The 26,673-nt window shown below is 41.1% G+C and overlaps 2 protein-coding genes across 3 annotated transcripts; one reads left to right on the top strand and one right to left on the bottom strand.

The window, feature by feature from the left end:
- capzb (capping actin protein of muscle Z-line subunit beta) lies at positions 1-14,789 on the bottom strand. Its single transcript, XM_061688567.1, has 9 exons — positions 14,569-14,789; positions 8,689-8,778; positions 6,843-6,964; positions 5,948-6,061; positions 5,727-5,868; positions 5,500-5,616; positions 5,352-5,417; positions 5,152-5,228; positions 1-969 (listed from the first exon to the last, which is right to left on the bottom strand). Exons 1-9 carry the CDS (start codon positions 14,569-14,571, stop codon positions 882-884), a joined length of 819 nt encoding a protein of 272 aa, XP_061544551.1. The 5' UTR covers positions 14,572-14,789; the 3' UTR covers positions 1-881.
- Positions 14,790-16,918: 2,129 nt separating this feature from the next.
- Positions 16,919-23,309, top strand: LOC133408974 (MICOS complex subunit Mic10-like). Of its 2 annotated transcripts, XM_061688415.1 has the most exons (4): positions 16,919-16,989; positions 22,857-22,904; positions 22,979-23,088; positions 23,176-23,309. In XM_061688415.1, exons 1-4 carry the CDS (start codon positions 16,929-16,931, stop codon positions 23,185-23,187), a joined length of 231 nt encoding a protein of 76 aa, XP_061544399.1. In that variant the 5' UTR covers positions 16,919-16,928; the 3' UTR covers positions 23,188-23,309. The 2 variants fall into 2 exon arrangements, with proteins under 2 accessions (XP_061544399.1, XP_061544397.1); XM_061688413.1 differs by having other exon boundaries at positions 22,979-23,309.
- The last annotated feature ends 3,364 nt before the right edge of the window (positions 23,310-26,673 follow it).

Raw genomic sequence — 26,673 nt, 5'->3', positions numbered from 1 at the left:
TAGCTTTTTTTACTTTTTATTGTTGCTGGAGGCTCTAATACAATATGAATTATAGGCTTTACAAAATTAAAACAAAAACAAAATACAAAGTTTCCCCTCCAAAATGGAAACGGTCAAAGGTTTCCAATGACACAAAAACTGTGACCCCCAACAAAGACATAGAAGGTGAGCAGAGAGAAGAGTTACAGATATTGTAAAGAGGGGTGGCAGTTAAACCGTCATGTGATACTCATTGTGGAAAGGTGGGAGGAGAAGGAGGGGTGGAGGGTATTATTATGGCGGGAAATATTTCCACTGACTGCAGCTCCACGCTCGCACATGGGCTCACATGCATGCGAACAGATGACGAGTAAAAAATCTTTCCACAGAAGGCAAAAGCCTCTGTGTGAAGGGAAGACTGAAAGGGCAGTTATCAATTTAGACAACTAAATCAAGGGTGGGGCAGAGGGGTGCAAGAAATCAATGTGATGAGAATGATGCCACCTAAAGCATACAGCCTGTGCATGTTTGTCTCCTCAGCTGAGAGGAAATAAAAATTGTTCAGTTCCAAATGACTGAGGACATTGCAGGGGGGGGGGGGGGGGTGGGATTAGTATACGCCGACCCTCGCACTGCAAGATTATCTTTAACCGCCATAATGCTATCGATAAGTTCATAACATGGAAGGGAGTGTGAGTGAATGGCTTCAGAACATGTAGAGATACATGAAAACAACAAAACAGGACAGGTGAAAGGGGGTGGAGAAAAGCGAAGCATTTTCTCTCTTTTTTTTTTTTTTTTTTTTTCCACAAAGAAACAAGAGTGCAGGAGGCGGTGAGGGAGAAGACAGAAAGAAACAAGAGAAGAGATGACGGAGAGAAACGGACAGAACAGCAGCAGCTCTAGCTTTGGTTTTTCAGTTTGAGCGCCTTGAACAGTTCGCTTTGGAGAGCCTCCTGCTTTGACTTGTCAGCCAGAGATGTAACACTCCTGTGAAGGTGAAACACATGCAGGAAACACCGTCAGTGTGGGCAAAATCAGGTACAAAAAAAAACAAGAAAACTAAGAATACAGTGCCATGAAAACGTATTTGCCCCTTCTCAAATGCTTATTTATTTTGCATAGTTTCCCCACTTTAAGATCACCAAATATATTCATTCATTCATCTTCCGTTCCACGTATCATCACTAGGTTCAAATATCAGAAATAAAGTATTTAAATAGTGTTTTTATTTTTTAAGGACGGAAAACTTCAAAGCTACCTGGCCTTGTAGGGAAAAAGTGATTGCCCCCCTTGTAAAATCATGAAATAAGTGTGTTCACGTTCATAAGCTGTGTACATTTTCACTGTCCACATCCTAGCCTGATGACCTCCAGAAATGTTCAATCAAGAAATCATTTAATTAGAAACTGTCTGAGACAATCAAGTTAGCCAGAAGACCTCAAAAAGCTGAAATAAAAAGCTACGATCCAAAGAAATTCAAGAACAGATGAGAAATAAAGTAATTGACATCTATCAGTCTGGAAAGGGTACCAAAGCAATTTCTGCAGCAAACCACGGTGAGAGGAATTATCCACAAATTGAGAAAACATGGAACAATAGTAAACCTTCCCAGGAGTGGCTGGCCTACAAATATTACCCCAAAAGCACAGCGATGACTCATCTAGAGGTCACAAAGGAACCCAGGACAACATTAAATTTTGCCTCCCTTGCCTCATTAAAGATCAGTGTTCATGACTCAACAATAAGGAAGAGACTTGGGGAAAAAAACTACATCCACGACAGAGTTCCAAGGTGGAAACCGCTGCAACCAAAAAGAACATAAAAGCTCATCATACTGTCACAAAAAGACATCTGCATGATTCCCATTCTATGGGCTGATGAGATGAAAGTTGAACTTTATGGAAGGTGTGTCTCATACATCTAGTGTAAATGTAACACTGCATTTCAGAAAAAGAACATCATACCAACAGTCAAACACGGTGGTGGTAGTGTGATGGTCTGGGACTCTTTACTATTTCAGGACCTGGATGACTTGCTGTGATCGATGGAACCATAAATTCAGCTCCTTACCAAAACATACTGAAGGAGAATTTTCAGCCATCAGTTGGTGACCTCAAGCTGAAGTGCACTTTGAAGTGGCCTTGTCAAAGTCAGGACTTAAATCTGATTAAAATGCTGTGTCACTACATTAAAAAGGCCGTTCATGCTTAAAAACTACCCACTGTTGCCGAATTAAAACAATTCTGCAAGGAAGGACTGGGCCAAAATATCTCCACAGAAATGTGAAAGACTCATTGCCAGTTATAGAAAACACTTGATTTCAGTTGAGGGGGCAATTACCTTTTCACACAGGGCCGGTAGCTTTGAATGGTATTATTTTTCCTTAATGAAATCACCACTTGAAAACTGCATTTCATGTTTACTTGGGTTATATTTGTCTTTCTCTAAATTGCCCGGAAGTGTGAATGTGAGTGCGAATGGTTGGTTGTTTCTATGTGCCCTGCGATTGGATGGCGACCGGTTCAGGGTGTACCCCGCCTCCCAACCAAATATAGGTGGGATAGGCTCCAGCAACCTGCGACCCGATTGAGAATAAGTGCTCAAGAAAATGGATGGATAGATAATTGTCGTATAATTACATTTGTTTGATGAACTTTAATGTTAAAGCGGGGAAATTATGTAAAAATGAAATATGAAATTATCACTTGAAAAATAAACAGTGTATCTTTGCCCCTACTCATGTACCACAATATTAGAAACACCTTGTGCAGTTCTGTACCACTGCGACATACTGTAGAAGCACAATAAGAAATTAATACATCTCATAACAGTGTCAATCAAAACTGAGAATTATTATTATATATGCCGCTCTTGTATGATGATATTATGCAGGTGTACCTAATGTGGTTGATGAGGAGCTGTATCTCATTTAAAAGGCAAAGAGTACTTGTGGTTTGTCGTGAGTTAAGGAGTTAGTAAAGTGCATTCTAGATGAACACATTCAAGTTAAACTTAAATACAATATTAAATATTAGTTTAGCGTCTGCTGAGAACAATCAGACACAGTCAGTGATGTGTGCTTTCCTTACAGGCGGCAACTGTGACCAAACAAAGAAATTCAATGCAGTTATTTTCATATGGTCACACATGCACACAAATTCAGGAGAATATAACAATAACTTTTTAGTGGAATTCTTAGTCATTTTAGGAATTTCAGCTATTAAGAACTAATCAGAGTCATGCTGCGACTGCTTTGGCTCATTACCTGGTATTTTGTTTTCTCAAAGGAACATAGTGAGTAACTGAATAGGAACACCAGAACTGAGCTTCTGTCTTGCTCAGCTTTTGACATTTTTCACACACGTGCACACTCTCCATGCCTGGCTGTACCTCCGAACCTAGTCAATGAAGATCTGACGCTGGGTGAGGACCTGCGACAGCTCCCTCTGGAGCTGTCTGTACTTTTGGTTATCAGGCAAAGACTCAATAGATCTATAGCACAGAGAAGAGGTGGAGTGGGGGAGGCATTTGCAGTGTAGACAGAAGATGAGAATGGAAAAGCAAGGTTGAAAAAAATGCAAAGACTAATGCCTGGATCAGACTACAAGACAAATCTGGTCTTTCCCGACTGCACTGTCAGACTACTGGCATAAAATCTTGCCGTATCTCGGCTAGACAGTGGCAATACCACACGATGTATTCCGATATCACCGCGTCCCGTCTTGTACGATCACTGGGCTTTATATTGTCAAATAAAACACTGTCAGAAAGCCGGAACCAGAAAACGTGTGACTGGTCAACGCGATCGGATACACTCGTTACCATGGCGATGAAAAAAACGTGCCATGCCAATGTATTTTGTGTGCGGGGGGAGGGGGGGGGGACAAAATGAGGAAAAACGTGTGGTGGTCGTCACCGGTGCTCAGGAGAGGAGGTTCATTCAATGTTCACATACTTTTAATATGATACGTCTCGCAAGCAGGCAACAAAACGCTATGCAGTCTAGCAAGCCAGTGCTAGCACTAACGGTTGTACGTAAACATGCCGGTGTTCTGTCGACTCATGCTCTAACGCTTCGATAAACATTGGTTTGTGTGCATAAATAAATTTTGACAACGGCGACCCACAATGTTGACAACGGCAAGCACGGGGGGCGAAGCTCCGGTCACAATATGCAATCCTATTAGTCGACATCAAGGTGCGCTGTCGGAGTGTTTTCTTGAACATGGAATATGTTTTACTCAAATATAAGACTTTTTACAGTAACAACTTGCAATTAGTGACACGCATCCAAATACATGTTTTTGAAATAGTCTTGCCACACATTTCAATTCAGTGCAGCCTGTAACACAAGGCATTTGAGTTCTTTAAATAAAAAATAAAATTTTGGCAGGACAACTGAACTGATAAATCATCACACCATTGCTTACTGTAAATTATCGTGTATAATATGCATTTTTTTACCCGAAAAAATTCCTCAAAGGCGTATTTCACATTGGTACCTAGGGGTCGTCCAGTATGATATGTAAGTCTAATGTTACAAATAATTTATACATAATATGGTAAATTTTATCATGACGATCATCGCGGGCACCTCCATATCATATATATTGCTCCAGCGTCTGCTTGACAGCATCGGATTAGCATCTTAGTTTACTGGACGGCAGATTTACTTCTTGTACCGCCACTTCACAGGGCACATCTCCAAAGTTAAAAGTCGAGTAAAAGAACATGTTGTTCGGAAGAAAACACGGAAGTCCGGCACACTAAAGACTAACATGTGGAACACATTAATTGGCCCTTAGTTCCATCTGAGAATTATGCCAACCCACCACCGCAGTACTTTCATTTCAATATGATACGATGAAGAAGATATAGACGATAACCTAAACTAAGATACAGACACATCTAATGAAGAGCGCTTTGTTCTTTTTCTATCACAATGATCTTTTTGATGTGTGTAATGTTGGGATTTGAACTGATTTTGACTCCTGGGCATTCCAGGAACTCATGAGGGTTGGCCTCTTTGTAAAGGTAGCCTGAAGCAGATACAAGTTAAGAAACAACAGTAAAAAAGGACGAGTGTTAACAATAGGAGGTCCGAATGCTGTCGACTGTTGGTGCTTTTCAAGGAAAACGAGGGCACACTCATCCCCTTCTGAACCTTACCTAAGTCCGTTGACAATGTCCTTGGTCTTCCCAAAGTAGATTTCATTCAGTGTGGAGCGAATCTTGTTCTCCATATCCTGCAAGAACATTTCAAAAATTGAAGGGAGTATTAGCAGCAAAAGAACATTGATTAGTGAGTCTCAGCTTTATGCAGGAGGTAAAAATGGTTCATGAATCAGCCTGCTCGAAGCCATACTGACTTCAACAAGGCGGCCGATGTTGGCAATGTGGGGTGAGGACTCTCCAACCGTCTCGTCTTTTTCCATCTGTGAAAAGGAAACAAAGTGAGTTGATGTGTGGCAGCGGGTCAGCAGGTCGAGTCGGTTGCGCTCAAGTTTTACACCGTACTTGTCTTGTGAGGCTGCCACCCAGATTCATGGTACCAGAGTCGCTTTTGGTCGTCTGGAGCCACAACATGACGGTGGAGGTGAGTTTGTAGTGAGCAGTTCGTCCACTGGACTTCTCCTGAACACGTTAACAGATATGAACAGATCGTCATTCACTTAATAGTGCATGTTTGACACCTCTGTTGTTTAATTTACAAGAGGAGAACAGGTGAACTTTAAGGGACTCACCTGCACCTCCACCACATGGATGGAGTCCCAACACCCTTTGATCTTTTTGGAGCCATCTCCAGCCTTTTTGATGAGAATAACGCCAGCGAAGCCGTGGTCCAAATCCCATAGGTACACTGATGACACACCACCCTCAAAATACCTACAGACAAACAAATTAAGGAGTCGAGTGCGAACGTATATACAGTGTGTGTGTGTGTGTTTACTTCATTTAAACTCACAGGTCTCTGTACTGGTCAAAGGCGTTATTGGCTTCGACCTCCAGTTTCCTCAACCGAGCTGAAGGCATGGCACCGTCTTCAATGGGAGGGTCGTACTTATTACTCCACGGAGATCTAAAGTACCACGAAGTACAACATGTAAAGTGTTTGAAGTAAATCAAACTTTGGGGATCATGGGAAATATGAATTCAGTAAATATTTTATTTAATTCAACATTGTATTATTTGGGGGGGGGGGGTCATTGAAAGAAGCTGATTAAAGGTAGTTACAAAATTAATGTAAAAATATAATTTTTAATATTTAGATTACCGTACTATGGCTGCATATGACAGACCTAAATATTATTTGTATTCATGATTTCAGCAAAGTCCCACAAATTCACACATATGACAATTGAAAGTGTCCATCTATAAATATATGTAAAATATGATCTAGTTTTTATAGATTTAAAAGACATTTTTCACCATTTTGCAACCTACTGTATTTAGCTATAGATTAAGTTTCAACTGTATCAGTTTCTCAGTTGATGTTTAACGCCGAAAAAAAAAAAAAAAAAATGTAATGATGAAAAAAATTGTCATGTACAATAGGCATCCCCCCCAGAAAACATTGTTACTGTACATGTTTTGTCTTGATACTGATACGAACCAAACTTATGAACTTGCAGGGAAAAAACTGAAAGGGACAAATTTTGTTTTATCCAGAACTAATTCAGATTGCACACATGTAGTAGCATTTAAATTTAACAGATACAATCCCATTTACTGCACTCATATCTCTGAGTGATATTTATATAAATACAAGTTTGTGATTTGAGCGTATGTAGTTGTAGTTGTTTTAAGCCTTGTAAGATGTTTTGTTTCACCCATGATTGTGTTGTAGTTATGTTCTCTACCTGTAGGAGTCACCATCCCGATTGTAATCACAGAGAAGATAGTCTTTTCCCACCACCTTGTCCCGGGCAATCTTAAGGGGCTGGTCCACAGAGGAGAGAAGGTCCTCACACAGACTGGGCACCTGGACATAAATACAAAGAGAAAAGCTTTACAATGTTTTACAGAATCAATACTACAACGTGGTTGCCTCTATTAAAGAGAGCAAGGGCCAAACAGACAGTTAAAAAGCAAATGAAAACTCCCAGGAATCTAACAACAAGATTACACAAAACAGAAAATAATACCTCCATTTAAGGCAAGGAATGGTTGAATGTCGTACTGACATTCCAGCTTCCCTTAATAAGGAGAGGAGGAATAAAATATCAGTAGGAAACATTATATCTCGGGGATAAGGGGGTACAAATTACTTCTCACAGACTGACATGTACCCTCGATGTCCACTGCATCATTGCACAAACACAAAAGAGGCACTGTTTTCCTTTAAAAAAAAAAAAAAAAGATCCCAAATTCCCAGCAACATGCACACAAATGCACACACCTGGCAATGGGCTGAGCAAGAAAAGGAAAGGGAGTGAGGGTGCACAGAAAAGAAAGGTGATTTCAGGTGACTTGAAGTACCCGATACGAGAGATGGAGCCAAGATGGCGGAGCTCAGTTACAGGCAGCTATGTTGGACCCCAAAAAACGTGATTGGCAGCAACGATAATAATCACTAACTACCATACACAGAGGGGTGAGAGAAATGCACTGATGCTTAGGGGGCGAGAGGTCAAAGGTGAGGGGGAAAATAAGGTGAGCAGGTGGGGGGCAGCTGGAATGTAATCTGCAGAAAACAAGATGTCACACCGGGAGTGTGACTTGATTTTCTTTAGAATCATTTAATACACTCAACAGGGATTGCTCTAGTAAAACACACTTAAGCCTTTTAAATGACATTCAGTAGCGTGCATATTCAACAGGCTATTTCAAGTCTTGTCTAAATAATCACACGAATGACTTGAGTTAGATTCTTTTGATACCTTTTCATACCTATGGACAATTTAGAGTCTTCAATTAACCTACCAACCTTTGTGGGATGTGGGAGGAAACCAGAGTACCCACGCAGGCACAGGGAGAACATGCAAACTCCACACAGGCGAGGCTGGATTTGAACCCGGGTCCTCAGAACTGTGAGGCAGATGAGCTAACTAGTCGTCAACCGTGCCACCTCAACAACAAAAAATAATTTCAAAATTTATTGAGGATCTTTGCAGGTTATAAAAAATATTGAAATATTCTTACTCAGTACAGTTATAATTTATGGTATGTTGGGGAGTAGAGTGTCTGTTTTGGTTAGACTTCAAATTCTTCCCCGAGTTCCTCCTTATGACCTGTCATCAAACATCAGTACAGTGCTTAACAAATGTAGTAGACCACAACGTGCATGTGTCAAGTTCTACTTGCATTCTGAAACAGAATATTTTCTTTGCTGGCTACAATATGTGTGTAAAAAGGTCAGTTTTAACCTTGAATAACCAGGTGAAAAATGAAAGTTATTTACTTGCATTCTTGAACAGAACATTTTCTTTTTAAAGAAGCTGGCTCAAATCTGGGCATAAAAAGTTTAATTCAGTTTGAAATGCCTCATTCCTCTTTAAAATGCTAAAACAAATAAATTTTTGAAAGATTTCAAATATTGTTTTTTTCTCGTGTTAATAACAGGTGGTTTAATAACTTTGTGGGTGATCCAGAGATGACTTTTACAGTATTCTAAAACTTTGACCCGAGACCACCAACCAGAGGGGAAAGATCTGAAAATATAGGCACAAACAGTATCTGAAAATAAAGGCACAGACAGTAACTCACCAGGTCAATGAGGTCACTGAGGTTCTTCTCGATCTGTTGAGGCGGCAGACGCCTCATCAGGTCTAGGGCACAGTCTAATTGCTGTTCACTCTGAAATACACAAAATTGGCTAAATCAGACTTAGGGCTATGTTCAGATAAACACAAGCAATTTTAAAACCCTACTGCCTTCGTCTTCTGTTTGCCTTTAAGGCATTCATTGTGCTACCACAACTACCGGCAGGCTAAAATTGTACTTGATTGACTAAGGGGAAAGTTAGTTATCTTCATAATAAATGACTTCATTCTCAGCACAGAATGATGATAAAAGACCAGCTACATTCTGTGCAAGTGTTTAGAACCCTGATTACTGAGAAGAAGCTATTCACACACACCCTTGCAGGCCAAGCACTTCTTGCCCTGTTACAGTGCTCTCTGAACATTTTCAGCTCAGCATGACCAGCACTCATGTCTTGTCACAGTATTTTCCAAGTAAAACAATTAAATAGCAAGTTGAATCCTCATAAGCACCCCTTCAGTGTGGTCTAGGCTTCACTGTTGTTATTAAAAAAAAAAAAAAAAAAAACAAAGGGGAAAAAAAATTGTTTGGCCGAACAATTTTAGGTGAAGATGCAAAGCAAAACAGTTGAAACGTGACCAGTGTAGTTTAATGAATACAGTGTGAAGTCCATTCCTTTTTAGGTCACATTTGAGTATTTTTGCTGTTTTTTTCATGTGTGTTTGCTTATTTGGGACATGAATAAAGTGGTCAAGATTTCCCATAAACAACTATTGGTGAGGCAGTACGCAGCTTGGCTTTCCTGTTTATATTATCTAGCGGGGAATCCAGTGTAATCATTCCAATATAGTCATTTTACGACTGTCTTTTGTTTGTATTGCAGACAAAGTTAATGACTAATAAGGATTACTGTTCACAGCGATCCAACAGTCCCTTCGATAACATCAGACCACTCTCTAGACACAGACAACCAATCACACTCACTTTTACACCGACAGTCACTGAGTGGGAATCAAGCTCACGTTTCTTGCATGAAAGTAAGCTGTGTGTACCGTTACACCATCAGGCGCTACACCCGTAAATAAAATCTTTTAAAAAGTACATTAATCTCACTTTAATTCAATTCAATTTTACTCAATCTCAATTAGAAAATATGGGTAGTGGAAGTGAAAATACAGTGGTGGCTGGACTTATGAGTTAAATTCATTACGTGACCACACAAAAACACTCATATCTCAAGGCATCTTTCCCCATTGAAAAAAACGGAAATGCCACTAATCTGTTCCAGCCCTACATTGTGTCCTTCTGGTATGCATGCCCTGGCCATCACAGGGCAGCATAATACAAACATAGAAACACACACAAAGAAGAGTTGCACAACTGACTTGGTAAGCTGCAGTAATATTAGTCAATTTTCACAGAGGAAGGAATATATACCCATAAGTATTGTTGTAGTGTCTTCCTACATGTGTTGCCACTCCGTCTGTGGTCAAATATCCACTGCTTAAAAGGTTATGAGACTGCAACTATTGATGCTATTGCTGAACCCATCTATGGCATTTTGCATTGTGTATTAGCAATAAGCTAGCCAACATTCCAAAGGCCAAGTTCTGTGGTGGTTTTAAACACACGACGTGTAAATCTTTTTTTTTTTTTTTTTTTTAAATGTTAATTTAGACAGTAAACTTCGACTGGTAGTGGCAATAAAAAGCTTGAAGCCTCTTTTTAAAGAATAGTTCACCATCTGCCAAACTGCTGTTGTTATGAAGTAAGTTGAGTTTGCTGCCACTATCTAGTGCCTGTATGTCAAATTTTTGCTCACAAGTCAGTAAATGGCTCCTATATCAAAACTTGTAAGCTGGTCACTCGTAAGTCAAGGCACCACTGTACCTCTGGGAAGGGACATAATAAAGTTGTGTGATAGCTGAATGGAAAGGATCTATTAAGACGACAGTGAGAAAAGAAGAGTACTTAGCAAAGTCTCTCCCAGAGGGGTTCTTCCATTTAAATATGAAGTGGAAAACAGGGAGGACCGGCCACAAGACAAAGCCCTAGGGAATGTGGAGGAAGACATATTGTAGGTGGCTATGTAACACACAGTCAACCTTATGTGTGACAAGAAAATCCTGTAGCCTCTAACCAAGATATAACAGTTCTCACAGATTTTATCAGTACCGTGGAACCTCTATTGATTAACACAATCCGTTCTGGAACATTGTTCAACCTCTAAGTTGTTTGCATGGGGTTCTTTTAATGCCTCTTTTTGTGTCTCAAAAATACAAATACAAATAAAAATACACACAGTAAATGTTTTGATGCTGGACTGAGCTTGTGTGACGTGAGTGGAAGTATCGCGTGATATTCTGAAATCGTGAGAAATCATACAAGATTCCAATCTTTTCAAATTAGTGTGACTAAAAAGCCACAGAAAGCTAAAACACAGGCCCACAATTAATCCTGATGCTTGATGAACTGATATTTTGCGAGAGATTTGCTGTTGTCCTCAGTTTACGATGGTTCCAACATATGACAAGGTTGCAAACGGCCCACCATTAACTAGTTTCCACGGCGGCGTAAGAAAACGTCGTCAAATGGCACAAGGTATGCTTAGTTACCAATGTAATTACTCTTTTTTTCATTTGAATGTTTAGTATTTATGGCCAAAAAGTATTTCTCATACAAATATTTACTGTAATCATGACTTAACTAGTGCTTTTACGCAAGTTTCCAATTTATGTACAAATTTGTTACGTTGCTGCCGTAGGAACCCAACTCCATCATAAGTTGTTACACACATTTTTAATGACAAATTTTGTCAAACGCCATATTGTTGGGCCATTAAACCTTTAGCGGCCGCCGGTGAGTGGGACGCAGTTGCGCGAAGTGGAGGTCCGCCGGCAGCTGTTCCCAGCCCAACTGTGGCGCGTCGTCTGCGCTTGGGGAGACAGAAGACGGCGCGAGGGTCGACTCTCGCCCAACTGATAGTGAAGCGATGCTCAGACAGGCGAGGTGTGTTCGAAGTGAGGATGTGTGTCCTGCCACTCACAATCGTTCTCACCTCTATTTTTGTTGTCGGGCAATTAATGCATGCCTCTTATGTAACCCAGTTACAGCCAGTGCAGCCACAGTTTTGGAGACATTACGTTCGCTTTAAAAAACTAGCAAGTTAGCCAATCATCAGTGTCTTTCTTGTGATGTGGTCATATGGGTTACGCGGCCAAAAAGATATATATATATATATATATATATATATATATATATATATATATACTGTAAAAAGGAAGAGGAGAGAGAAATGTAGAACCCCGGTTAAAGCAACATGCCTACATATAGCCGACACAAACTAGATTTTAAGCACAACGGGTCATTATTTTATAAGGAGACAAGACCACAACACTTTTATATGCATGTACGTCGTAGGTATATGTGTGTACGCACACACACAGAGACATAGAATACACACGGTATTGGTATGAATTGGCGGAGGCCGGCTCAATCTTGCTTCTTACCCATACATTTTTGCTGTAGAAGTTCATGTGATAGGACAATGACATTTTTGAGCAGTTACGTCTGTGACGTTCCAACGCTGTTCACCTGCGATTCAAATTTCGATTCGCAGAAAATATAGTGTCCAACAGAATCCTAGTTGCAGAAACGTTCGGCCATGTCGCGGGCCTATAGCAGCATATGATCATCTAAATCTGGTTCCACTACTTTTATGCACCTACAGGCAGCATTATTCTCTCTAGCATTGTAAATGGTGTTCACAACATGAGTGAGAGATCTTACCATCCTATTAAACCTTATTTAAAAGAATTGATCATTAATTTTCAACAATGAATCAAGAAAATGTCAATTGGCCAGCCCTACTTTAGGTGCACCAAGTAAAATTTAACTTTAAAAAAGAATCATGCCAATGGAACATCCATCCATTTTCTGAACCGCTTCTCCTCACTAAGGTCGCGGGCGTGCTGGAGCCTATCCCAGCTATCATCGGGCAGGAGGCGGGGTACACCCTGAATTGGTTGCCAGCCAATTGCATGGCACACATAAACAAACAACCATTCCCACTCACATTCACACCTACGGGCAATTTAGAGTTGTCAATTAACCTAGCATGCATGTTTTTGGGATGTGGGAGGAAACCGGAGTGCCCGGAGAAAACCCACGCAGGCACGGGGAGAACATGCAAACTCCACACAGGCGGGGCCGGGGATTGAACCCTGGTGCCACTGGAACATAAGCACGCATTTAATCTTTCAAACACAATTCATTCATTTTGTTTCATACTGACGAAATAGAGTGCCTTGTAAATGTATACGCATGCAGCTGGCCACTGGTCAAAGATATCACAGAGGGAGGGGTCTGCTTCCTGTAAAAAATTCCCCTATAGTTGACCCTTAAGAAAACACTTGTTTCAAGGTAATGTCATTTTCATGACAATGTTTCTTTTGGCCTCATCTTAAAATCGCTCTCAGCCGATGCATCAGGCTGCCCCATCAGACACCTGCGCCCCTTTTGACGTTGTGTTTAACAATGCTCCCGTCTTTGAGTAAACACTGGTTCGTAGCAACAACTCTGGGGTCAGGGGGGAGCTGAGCCAGCAGGATGGATGAAGTGAGGCCGTGGAGAACGGGTGACTGGGGAAAAGGGACACCTGCTTGTGCCATTTTGGGAAATAGCCAATTTAGGCCACATGGAAGTGAAAACTTCGGGGAATGGTGGTGCATTGGCCTTGTCCATTTTAATCTATTATGTATTTTATTATTATTTTATTATTCCCATCCATCCATTTTCTGTACCGCTTCTCCTCACTAGGGTCGCGGGCATGCTAGAGCCTATCCCAGCTAACTTCAGGCAATAGGCGGGGTACGCCCTCAACTGGTCGCCAGCCAATCACAGGGCAAATAGAAACAAACAACGATTCGCACTCACATTCCCGTAGGTGGAAATTCACTCACACTCTACTACATATTTATGTTGCACACAGCACAGAGAATGTGATTGCAAACATGTGACGGTGAAAGGGGCACGAAAACAGTGCTGAACCATTTGAGCTGGGGGCGTGGAGGGTGGATTCAGTGCCTCTCATTGGCACCTCGACAGTAGTCAGGACGCAGACTTGCATCTCTCCAGCAACTTGTTAACATTGTGGGAACTGTCAAACTTTGGTTCCAATGCCCAAGTCCTTACAGATGCCCTACTGCTGCCCAAAGAGGAAATGCAATTGCTAGTATTGTCATATGTGATTGCAACATGGACATATAAAAGACAACTAAACAAAAAATAAGACTGGTCTGAAAAGTCGGTGAGATCAAATTTTTGACAAAAGTTGAAAAACTAAGAAAATTGCAAGCAAACTAACCAACTAACTAAATTGAGACTGACAACTCGTCATGGTAGCGAATAGGGGAGCAGTCAGTCTTAATATAGCAACGGGCACGACGTTCGGCTTTTTAAACTGCGTATGCGTGGGTGGTACATGATCAGAGGACTGAGTTTTGAGCGTGTGTTATATCGGGACTCCTCTCAAATTCACTTCACTAACTTGTGTCAAATCCCAAAACATCCTGTGCTAACTTTACGCCTACGGGGCACCGAGCTAAGCTAAACGCTAGCTCGCTAACTAGTGGGAGGAAGCTGCTCCTCGCTTTGCCACAATTTAAATGTCTTTGTTCGCGTAGGTTAATGGCCCCGGTAAGTAACGCGTACGGAACTTAATGGCAACTCCTGGACCAACTCCAGCTGTCCATCTCTGGTTACTAGCAGCAAGCACCTACTGCTAAGGTTAGCTTAGCCTAGCTTAGCCCCCGTAGCCGTTAGCCACTCGTCCCAGCAAAAGTGTTCCCCCTCTCGCTTCAGCTTCCACCGCGCGACCCTTACCATGTCTGCGGCGGTCTCAGCGGGGCAGGGGGGCACGATTTCACCGGTGACTGTACGCCTTATAGCCTTTGAATGGTTTGTCAGACCGCTCCTCTTGCTTCTTGTTTTTTTTTCCTCTGTCCCCCGCGGAAGATGTTTTGTTCGCCTCTCCCTCAGTGAACCCAGCCTTGTCAGCGAAATTCACTTCCTCAACCGGTCTTACAGGAAGGAGAGGCGGCAGTCAGAAAAACGGGCCTCGGTTGCATGTCCGGGTCACTCGGGGCCTTCTCGGCTCCAGCCAATAGCGACGAAGCAAGAAAGGCATTGCCAAGTATGGCCAGAGAGGAGTGGTGCACTGGTGCGCTCGGGTTTATGTACTGTACTTTCACACACTGGAATAGACCAACATTATTCTTGCAAATCCGAGACTTTTTTTCCAGTAGCCTTTCATAGTCGGGACGTGAATGACGGAAATACGTTTTAAATTGTGCATTTACTATGTTTTTTTTTTTTTTGACACATCCAGACAAGTTTAGCACAGACTGTTCGAACAAACATTATAATATATACTGGACATTCACTTGGCTTATTTTTCTCATTTACAGAGTCACGTTAAAATGTATCTTATCTATTTTATAAATACATATTTCACTTTGAAAATATTAGTACTGTAACGATACACCAAGTTAAGATTCGATTCGTGTCTCGATTACTGACCCAGCTAAGCTAACAACTAGCTCGCTAACTAGATTGAGGAAGCTGCGACTCGCTTTGTCACAAATTGAAGGTGTTTGTTTTTCGATGCACGGGGGTTAGTAGCCATAAGTAACGCGTAAGGATATAAAATTAGGCTCCAAAATTATGAAAAATAGAGACCTTCTCTCAGCTGTCGGTCACTGTGGGCGTGCCCGTTGAATGCACTGAAAATACACGCTGCTCGGCCTTCACCTGTCACTCATAAAAGTTCGTAGTCGGTCAGTAGGCTATGTGATCAAATGTCCGTAGAGTGAATCTCAAGTTATGTCGGCCTACACATGACACAAAACCCACTGAGGCAGTGATTTATTGGATAAAGCCGATGCAAATCCCCAGGCTAGCGGGATAACTGTAGCTGGAGGAATGGGGCAGATTATTATTACTTTTTTTTTTTTTTTTTTAACCCGTCCTGTTCAGCTGAATGGCCATATTATTATTACAAAGTAATACACACTTGCCTTGGATAGCCACTGATGGAATGGCAGTGCTCAGTACTTACATAGAGGGGAAAGGCTGAGCCATGTCAGAAAGCCCAAATGCGTACTTGGGCTTGGTTTTAACGATGCCCAAAAAATCCTGGCAACTGAAATGGCGAAAAACAGTTTAACACTACTGTATATTTCAACAACTCAGTACTAAAAAATTTTTCAGTCGGTGGACATGTTTTCAGCACTTACCTTCAAAAATATTTAATGTATTTAGAAATCACAAATCACTGAAATCTCTTTGCAGGGTCTCTAACCTGAAATGTATGTTTCTGGAATGTGAAAGGAAGCATGGGGAGAACATGCAAACTCAACACAAGAAGGCAGCAACCTGGATTCAAACCCACAACCTTTGAACTGTTAGGCAGACATGCTAATGTGATACGTATTAAATGTATAATATATATGATTAATAAATATAATACATAAATTTGTCAGAGTAGACTGTGCCTGTGTTTCCTTTTGTGCCCCACTTAAATTTATTTCGGAATGGTGTCTTTGAAGGCGCATGAACATCTTTGACTTGGCTTGGGAAAGATTTTTGAAGCACTAACCGCAAATAGTCTGGGCCTTTTTGACGACGCAACTTTCATCTTTGTTCTCAACCGGATAGCCAAAATACTCCCATACTGCTGACCTAAATGAACTTGGAGACTCCACAATTTCAGGTTTATTAGTAGGACTGGCTATGTTCTTATATATTTTTAATTAACTTAAAATAACAATAATATTTATTATGTTAAGTTTGGCCGGCACGGTGGACGACTGGTTAGCACATCCATTTGCCAGTATATTACAGAATTGAGCAATGCCACCTGGAGGAGTTGCCATAGTGTGGCTGTAGTTCAACATCCCATAGTTGACATGATGTGCTTCTATAGATATCAAACTGGGTGAGATGGAATCAGCAGTGCCTCTGCTGCTCATAGCCAAGTACAGCAGTGCACTCCAGTTTACACAACTCCTTTATTTGATCAATAAACTACTTAAAGATTCCACACAAATTACAGAATTATTTAAAATAAGTAGGACGTTTTTACTATTACTAATATAGTAACGTTAACATCCTCTTCTTTTCCATTGGCCGTAATTTTTTCCTTCATTTTTTTAACTTCTCGCGATATCTCGGGAACAGGAAACATGGCGGACGAGAATGGACGGAAGTGGGATCGGTGCCTAGCAGACACCACAGTGAAAACCGGTAAACTTTAATTTCCACATTTTGCAAACGTCACTTTACTGTACAATATTTAGTATTGTGTATGAGTTAGCAGCGAATTAATTTGTGCTCGAGCGAAATGCTTTACGTGACGCCCTTTAGCGGGACATTGGCTTGACCACTCTGTGTGTGTGAGGCACTTTCCTGAGGTCAACTTCATAGAAAAATGTATTTTGTTTCGGGAATTCGATATGAAGATCTAAATTCAACAATACAATGTTCCCAATGTTTTATCCTCGCATTATTCAGTTTTCTGGAGAGGATAATGTGTCGGTGTGTATGACAGCCCAAACTGAGATGAAATATAGTGTTAATTCATCCCACTTCATTTGAAACTAATAAACAGTGTACTCTGAGCAAGTCGAGCCTGATTTGCCATAAAATTAACATTTTAAACAATGACTTCGCTTTTTGAGGGGGAGACTGATTGGAGAAGTCTCCATTGTGTCTGATGTCAGTTTAATTTAAAATGCACATTCTTTCGACAACCTTGCATCGTGGATTAAGTTCATATGCGCTATTTGCAGTAGGTCCAGCCCTCAAATGGGGGTCTTCCTCCAGATGGTGCTTGCTCGGCTCATTTAAGTGTCCTCACAGAGAAGCAATGTGCAACTAATCTCAGATGACACTGGATGCAATCAAAACTTTACTATACCTCACGCAGTTGTTCAAGGCCAAAGCAAACCCCATAGTCTTTCTCTGATCTAATATGAATCGCATGCATACTTCCTTGTCGCGAGAGACAATAGCACGTGGCTTGTTGCTGCCGTCGATGTGCACTAAGCTTGAAAAGGGTGCTGCTGTCTGTGTTTGCCGTGTTAACTTCGTGATAATGAATCAACACATTTTAATAATGACAACATTAAGGCCTATACAGTGTCCAAGTAAGAATAGTTTGGCGTTTGCCATCGTGGGCTGATCTGGAAGTTTCTGGAAAAGTGGTACAGTTGAGCTACTAAAATGGACTTCAGAATTCTGCAAAACGTTTTGTGGAAATTATATGCTTTTAAAGTAGTAAGCAGAAGTTGGTTTGGTTGTTTTGCGTGACATTCCGTGAGACATCAGCCCAGACATAACGAACTCTGAATGTTTTGCTTTTCATTAAGCTTTTTTGACACTTATTGAAAAAGGACAAGCAGCTTCAACACAGGGTGTTAAGAGAACAAGATATATTAGAAGTTACGATCTCATTCAAAACAGTAAGAATCAAGCATCACCATATGCATCGTCAATGTATGTTAAAATGAGATGTGTGGGGAAATAATATGACAGAAATTCCCTTTGCATTACACCTTTGCCATTCAAGTTAAAAGACCGGGTTTTACCGTTTTCCCCGAGTAAATGGTGGTTAATTCTATTTAGACTTGTATGACATTTGAGAAGATTTTTTTTCTTGCCTAATAACTTCATCTGTCTGAATATCAATAAAAATACTAATGTGCACTGCTTTCTTTGTTTGTGTAGATTCTCAATCATCCAGGTCATGCTAATCTGCCAAGGTTGATTTGAGGCAACTGGTCTCTTCTTATTTATTACATTTGTTGTTCTGTGTGTGTGTGTGTGTTTTCTGTAGCAAACGTTCAAATATAACTTAGGCAACTATACTATTAGGCTAAAGATTTGTGAATGTGAACAGAAAAAAATGTAAACTTACAAATTGATTTAATGGTGCTAAAATGACTACATATAGATTTTTTAGTCTAACAAAGCAACATTGCAGAAATACTTTTTTTTTAATCATCATTGAAATTGTGAGAATTGCTCTTGTGTTTGATGAGAAATGAATAGCGAGCTTACTTTTCAAAGGGAGTGTATCCTTTATCTTGAGCAGTGTGTATATATATTAAAAGAATGAATCATTCATTCTTCCTGGATGAGAGATGCTTGTATAAACTCTTTCTTGCCTCTGAAAAGACTCCAGGTCAAATCTCCTGGACGTCCCGGTGTTTAACTATCGTTCTCGTAAATGATGCCGGGCTAGTTTCACGTAGTCCCACCGCCATGACCAGCGAGAAGGAGACGGAATTGCAAGCGCAATGTACACTGAGACAAATGGAAAATGGTGAAATACTTAGGCTGGCAAACAATCCACTTGACTCTGCGTGACACCACCATCAGCACAATAAAATAGGCTTCTTGCCGGGAGGAAAACATCTGCATTCTTTGAGCGAACTCCAGCAAGCTGCCAGCTGTGCGAAAGTGCCTTTTGTGGCCTAGCAACTCTGTAGCATATGTTCTGCTAATGCTGTTGGTTAATTACAATTAATTTGCGGAAATGATGTCGGTATCTTTAAGTTGGCTACATACAGTCCAACTATATGCCAGAAAGAATTATGTTTGTTTTGTAACTTCATAGGTTTTTGTTTGTTTGTTTATATCCAAGAGCAATTGTCTAGGGTATTGGCTAAAGTGAATTCCCGGGATTGAAAATTAGTAAATTATTGGTGGAATTTTGAGAGAATAAAAAAAAAAAAAAAAAGTATAACAATAAGACTTTTACACCGATTTCATCGGTGTGATCGGTATCGTCCGATAATTAGCATTTTATCCTGATCGGCTTTAATGTCATCATTCGCCGATTCGATCAATGACGTCATTGATCGGCTGCGCAAAATAAATTTACGCCGCGTCGCCATCGTGCGCAGTATATTTGAATCCAAAAGCGAGTTTATTTTTAGCCTTGTCGCGTGTCTTTTGACGTAGTACTGTAAATATCTGGCGGCAAATAAATTTATTTAAAAAAAAAAAAAAAAAACATGTCAATGGTGTGGAACAGACAACACGTCTGAGACAGACAACACGTAATGCCCGGATCAGACTACAAGACAAATTTCGTCTTTCAAGATTGCACTATGTCAGACTACTGCAATAAAATATTGTATTCCGATACCACCGCATCCCATTTTTTACGATCATTGGGCTTTATCTTGTCAACTCAAATGCGACCGTATACACTCGTTACCGTGGCGACGACGACAAGAGTGGCTCGGCCGACTGTATTATAAGAACAAAATGGGGAAAACGTCTGTTGGTGCTCACTGGTGCTCAGGACAGGAGAGGATATTTGTTTGAGGCTAGCTTGAGGTATGTTCCCATACTTTTAATACGATACGGCTCGCAAGCAGGCAACAAAATGTTATGTAGCCTAGCAAGCTAGCGGTAGCACTAACCTTTGTACGTAAACATGCCGCCGTTCTGTCGAATCATGCTCTAAGGTTTCGGTGTGGGTGAAGTAAGCTAATTGCAATAAGTTAGCACTCATTATTTCTGTCATGTAATGTTGGTTTGACCTGACTGATTAGAATACACGATCTGACTAGAGCAGTGATTTCCAACCTTTACGGAGCCAATGAACATATTTTACAATTGAAAAATCTCACGGCACACCAACAAACAAAGATTTCACAAAAGGTGGATAAACCAATTACTGTACTTACTTCCTGCCATCTAATAGAAGACCATTCATTTGTTCTATCACTATGCCTCACTGGCATCAATAGAGGAACAAAGATACATTATTTATCCATCCATCCATCCATTTTCTGAGCCGCTTATCCTCACAAGAGTCGGGGGAGTGCTGGAGCCTATCCCAGCTGTCATCGGGCAGGAGGCGGGGTACACCCTGAACTGGTTGCCAGCCAATCGCAGGGCACATATAAACAAACAACCATTCGCACTCACATTCACACCTGCAGGAAATTTAGAGTCTTCAAATTTAGAGCCCCAAAAATCCTGATTGTGTAAAGCCTAATGACAATAGGTTACTGGGAACCGGGTGAGGGTTTTCAGGCCCGAGGCTTGTGTATTTTTTGTTACCGCACGAATCTTTTCACTATAGTCAGAGGAACACAAACTGATTCAAAGGGACATGTTGATTTGCGCTGATATTTTCCTGCGAGTATCGCTATGAAAATCAGCGCTTGGCATGAGAGCAAAGCGAGAGTGAGGTGGAACCAAACATGGTCTTAAGTTGAGCAAAATATTTGTATGAAAAGGATGCATATGGTTTAATTTTGATCTGGGCAGATAATGAAGATGAGCTTTTCTTGTTTGACTTTTCTAAAGCTGGGTAATCGAAAACAGTCCAACGGTTCTGGTTCAACAACATCGGTCATGCCGCATAGCTCTCTGAATCCAATTAAGAGTTAAGAGGGGCCCAAATGGCTCTTTTTATGTTTTCTGTGCTGGCTGGCCTGCCACTGGGTGCGATGTGGCCTGCACATTCCTATGCAAGGTCCTCTCCAGTCCGAGGCAAAACAAGCATGGGGATTTTTTTTGTGGCACTGCCTAACCGTTTTCACGGCTGCACTGCATGGGACCGACACTGCAGCACTGTATTTCTTACCTACATGTGCACCCTCTTGAACTGGCCTCTGTCTCAACTCCACACACCCATTTTGGCACCTTTTTAGTATTTTGTGTGCTCTTATTTCTTCGTCGCTGCCTTCCTCTTCCTCACGAGCAATGTCTTGCTGTTTGTGTTTTCATTTAGGGATCTCATCACAGCAGATTTACTTTGGTGGATCTAAAGCTGGGTTTCCCAAACCTTTTCAGCTCAAGACTTAAACTAGAAATGTGGTTTATCTCTCGAAACACACTAAAAATATCATTGTTCTGTATGTAAACTAATGATGAAAAACACAAGACATTAATTCAGCTCAACTCTATTTCTGTTGCACTTTAACAACAACCACAGCTGTAACAAAGTGATGTACATAAAAATAGTCATTCAAATAATATCAATACAATCATAAATAAAATATTGTCTAATTAAAATATACAAGCGCTCCCTTTACATTTGCATTTAGCATACAGGAGGACCATATCAAATGTGTATTAGAGCTGGCCCCCCAATATGTAGCGGATGCGCCACTAATACTTCAAATCCCAGAATGCTTTGCCAGTGTGTTGGTGCATCAGTCGAGGCCAGCAAGCGTCCCCTCCTTTTGTGTTGGAGTCATGAGTAACTATGCCACCAGTCTCTTCGGGCAAATTTATACCAACCCCTTGCCCAAAAATGGCCAAACAAAAGATGGAAAACAAGTGCTTTCAAGACAAGTGCAGGCGGAATATTATCTGTTCACGACAGATTTTAGATTTCAGAGCTACATATTTTATGTTTTTAAATAAGAACAAATTTGCTCTAATTGTTTAGGGTAAATCACCTGCTAATTGTCGTTGCACCGGCTAGCTTGTCTCCATGAATGCTAGGTTTAGTCATGCTAAAATACTGAACTTTGACCTATATATATATATATATATATATTAAAATAGCATTTCCAAATTTACACCAATAGAAATGTGATTTAAAATGCATAGCTGCAAAAAAACACATCCAGCTCACTGGTCAGTGGCACAATTTCTTTTTGATGAACAACAAAAAAAATGACTCATGTCACTGGTGTGCTATTTTCAGTACAGGTCCACAGGCTACCCAGGTGGTCCTTGGGGGCTACCTGGTGCCTGTGGGTATCATGTTGGTGACCCCTGGCCCTAGCATAACCTAACGTTAGTCACTTAAAGCTGGGATATCAATAAACTAATATGTCACTTTATCAGATAGTCTTTTCAGCTAATCTATCACAGTGAATATTAGTGGTCCAGATTCTTGAAGTTGTGCTGATGAAAGGTGTTCGTTTAAAAAAAAAAAATAATAATAATAATAATTCTGGATCTGTATAGAAAGGTGCATGATTCCAAAACCAGTCAGCCTATTCTGGACTTCTGCTCTGCATCCACTGCGCCAGACGCTATGGGACTGGATCAAACTTCCAGACGCCACCTCAGTGCTTGAGTTGAGTCACTGAAGCCGTGTTGTAAATGCTGTCTATTTTTTTTCTCCTTTGCAGTAACTGGCCTGGGTGTGGGGATCGTCTTCTCTGTCCTTCTCTTTAAGCGTAAGTCATCAGTGCAAAAAGAAGTAGGCTCTCGTCATTTGGGTGATGAATGAATGTTTTTGTCCTCCCCTCAGGACGCACATGGCCCGTCTCGTTTGGTGCAGGTTTGGGTTTGGGCATGGGCTACTCCAACTGCCAGAATGACATCAGGTCGCCGTACTTGATTCATGGCCGTGTGGTAAAGGTGAGAGCACAGTGTGAAGAAGTGTTCGTGTTGAGGGCTGTTCACCCATCCACACCTCCAGGCTATATGATTTCTGTTTCCTCTCAGGACCAGCAGTGAAGGATTAAGGAGGATGTGGTTTCACCACATAAGCATCTGTTTCATGTTGCCCTACTAATGTGGCTCTGACACCAATGTTGCCTCACTTAGGGCACTCGATGTATATTTAATAAAGTGACTAAAGAGGATTCTCTGCCTGTCTTTGTCTGTTTGTGAGCAATGCAATGTGGTTTGGGTGTGGAAGGTAATATTGTGTGTTAATGAGCTTTGAGACTTTGACCTCCTGCTGTATTGGAATGAAGACCAGGTTCAGCATCTGCAGCCTGCTTGGAGAGTGGGAGGACAAAGACTGAGAAATATTGTGTGTACAGTTTCTCACTGGGGAGAAAAATATATTTGTGGATGCATAGCTACATGGATAGAAAGATAGATAGATATTAAATACAAATGTTACATCCCTCAGATGTGCACAATTTAAATAGAGCTGCAGTGGAATCTCCAAAGTTGTTGGTTGACTTCCAAGTAATTTCAACACTTTTCCCAGATGAAATATGTGAATTAAGTTATTCTAGGGTGAAACTGTTTTCATCAAACTAATACTAACTGGACAGGCAACGCTTTAACATTTGAACATTCTTTACTAAAAAAAAAAAAAGTTAATCACTGAAATAATACCGAATCTCACCCTTTGAAGACGAGTGACAGAATATTGGGGAAGAGAAATGCATTTACAGAGCAATACTGTTAAAGTGTGCATCTGTATGAGGGCATCATTAAAACAGCATGTACCTTTCAAGTAGTTATTTGTTCAACATGCCATTTGCTTGGTAAAAATAATCTATATGCTGTAAGAAATGGACATTTAATTTTAGCCAAAGACATGTCGCACTGAGAGGCCAGATCCTTTCCAGTTCTATGGTTAGGGTTAGCGTTACGGTTTTCCTCTTTGCTACCACTGGTACCCTTCAGTGGTGTTCCCACAAAGTCGGAAGCGTCAGGATTGTCTCAACTGTCTCCGTAAGATAAACGAACAATTCACGGGGAATTTAGGGGTCTAACTTAACCCCCGACTGATTATTAACTTGATTAGCTGTGCCTCAATTCTTCTCCACGTATATATTTTAGGTTTCTGTGAAGCGCGAGTACCATCTGTGTGTCACTCGCGAAAAGCATCATGAGGTCGACATGGCTTGTGTAATCACTGGCAGCGTGTGCTCCTGATCAAGATTGAGTACATGTGCTCGGACCACTCGAGTATTTGCCCGCTTGTCCGATTGAAGAGGAAGAAGACGAAGAGCAGATGTTCGTGTGGACGTCAGTTCACATTTAGCCCCCCGCTGAAGCAGAATCTGCGGAATGCTGGAGAAGGCCTTTTCTGGACTGGATCTTGGGTCTTATTGCTAACAGGTGAGTCCAACACTTTCTCATCTACGAAAACACGGGTGCATGATGGATTGTTCTTTTTTCCTTCATCAAGCTTTTCACAGTTCAAGCCCACACATTCCAGTGCACAAAAGAACAGAGCTTTCAAAGGTCACTCATGACTTCAACACGAGTGCTGTGCAAAAAGCATGTCGGATATTGAGCCTATCGCTCATCCCCTGTTCATTGAAATATGTCTTTGCTAATTAAACCGATAAGGGCGCTCATGGACTCCTGCCAGGGTACACACCTGTGCGGTTCGGGAACTTGGGGTGACTGGTGAGATAAATGCCAGTAAGGTAGTGTAAAAAATACAATAAAATCTTCCAAAAGTGGGAGGAGAGTAGTCTGAATAATTTAATTGATTGTACTTGTTCCAAGTATTGAGCAGTATTGATTGACTTTAGGTTCTAACTTGCCTGAATCAGGTCACACTCTGCGAAAGTAGCAATTGGCTCTTGTCTCCTGACCTCTTTCTTCCCACGGAGCATATTGTGACCACTATGTGTAAAGAATAGAAGCGTATACAACAATGCAACAGATTGTTAGTGTTCAGTATTACAATAGATTTCTATGATCATTCTTTTTCTTGTGTATTCCTACTTTCTTACATGTGTCTGCTAGTTATACACGCGTCTCTTGTTATTTACACTGAAATGCTTAAACACTGTGGAGCCATGACTGTTACAATACACGCTGGGAATTATTGGGCATATATTACCATTTCTGTAAATTGTACAGTTATTTATCACATGCCACAGTAAAATACTGTAAAGTCATTGTACACTAATGAAAAATCGTAAGCCAACTTGAACAATCACAAGGAAGTACACGTTTGTATCCAATGCAACTGGTAAGTCACGATGTAATGCTTAGCTTTGTTTGGCATATAGCAGAACGGACTGGGATGTCTATCGCACACAACCCACAGTCAGGTTTTCATGAAAACAAAAAGTATGAATAAATAATAAATGTAACACGAGAATTAAATATTAAACTACGGGTACCATACATGCACATGATTCATGTTATGTTAATCCTTATCATTAATGAATATTAAGGATTAACGGCCTTATTATGGCAACAGTTGAACAATGCGTGACGCAATGCATGCTGGGAACCACACGGCTTCACAAGCCTGCTGCTTTCAAACTTAGCCTGGCATTTGGTGCCTCCACTAATGTCAGAATCAGAATCATCTTTATTTGCCAAGTATGTCCAAAAAACACACAAGGCTCTAGTACGACAACAGACAGTCAATTGACAGAGAATACTTTTGAGACATAAAGACATTGACCAAAAACAGTCAATGAGCAATAAAGGGTTGCTAGTTATCTGGTAATGCCGGTACATATTTAATTTTTTGGGACAATTGTGCAAAAAGATGCAGAGTCCTCTAGCACTTAGAGCAGTTTGAAAGACTAATATTGCAATAGTCCGGTGCAATGACCATTGTGTAATCTGGGACAATGTTGATTGTGCAAAAGTTGCAGATACTCCTCAATCAGTGTGCAAATGGAGCAGATGCTACTCTGGCATGAGTGGCCAGTATTGGTCAACAACAGATATGCAAATAGTGCAGCGTGGCGAGACTACTACAGTGAGTGCACGAGTAATGTATAATCGGCCCCACAGAAATGTGACAACAAACTCAAGTCAAAAAAATTGCCAGCATATTGTAATGGAATTGTAGGTTAGCTGTTTAAGAAGTTGATTGCAAGAGGGAAGAAGCTGTTGGAATATCTGCTCGTTCTAGTTTGCATTGATCGGTAGCGCCTACATGAGGGAAGGAGTTGGAAGAGCTGGTGACCGGGGTGCGGAGGGTCCGAGAGGATTTTGCACGCGCTTGTCTTAGTTCCGGCAGCGTGCAAGTCCTCAAGGGTGGGTAGGGGGTTACCGACAATCCTTTCAGCGGTTTGGATTGTCCGTTGCAGTCGGAGTTTGTCCTTTTTTGTAGCAGCACCAAACCAGACCGTGATGGAAGAACACAGGACTGATTCGATGACCGCTGTGTAGAACTGCCTCAGCAGCTCCGGTGGCAGGCCGTGCTTTCTCAGAAGCCCCAGGAAGTACATGCTCTGCTGGGCCTTTTTGAGGACGGAGTTGATGTTGGTCGCCCACTTC

The sequence above is a fragment of the Phycodurus eques genome, chromosome 10 (assembly GCF_024500275.1).
Source record: "Phycodurus eques isolate BA_2022a chromosome 10, UOR_Pequ_1.1, whole genome shotgun sequence".
Lineage (NCBI taxonomy): Eukaryota > Metazoa > Chordata > Actinopteri > Syngnathiformes > Syngnathidae > Phycodurus > Phycodurus eques.
The sequence above is the reverse complement of the archived record's forward strand: the minus strand, read 5'-3'. Positions and strand labels throughout refer to the sequence as shown.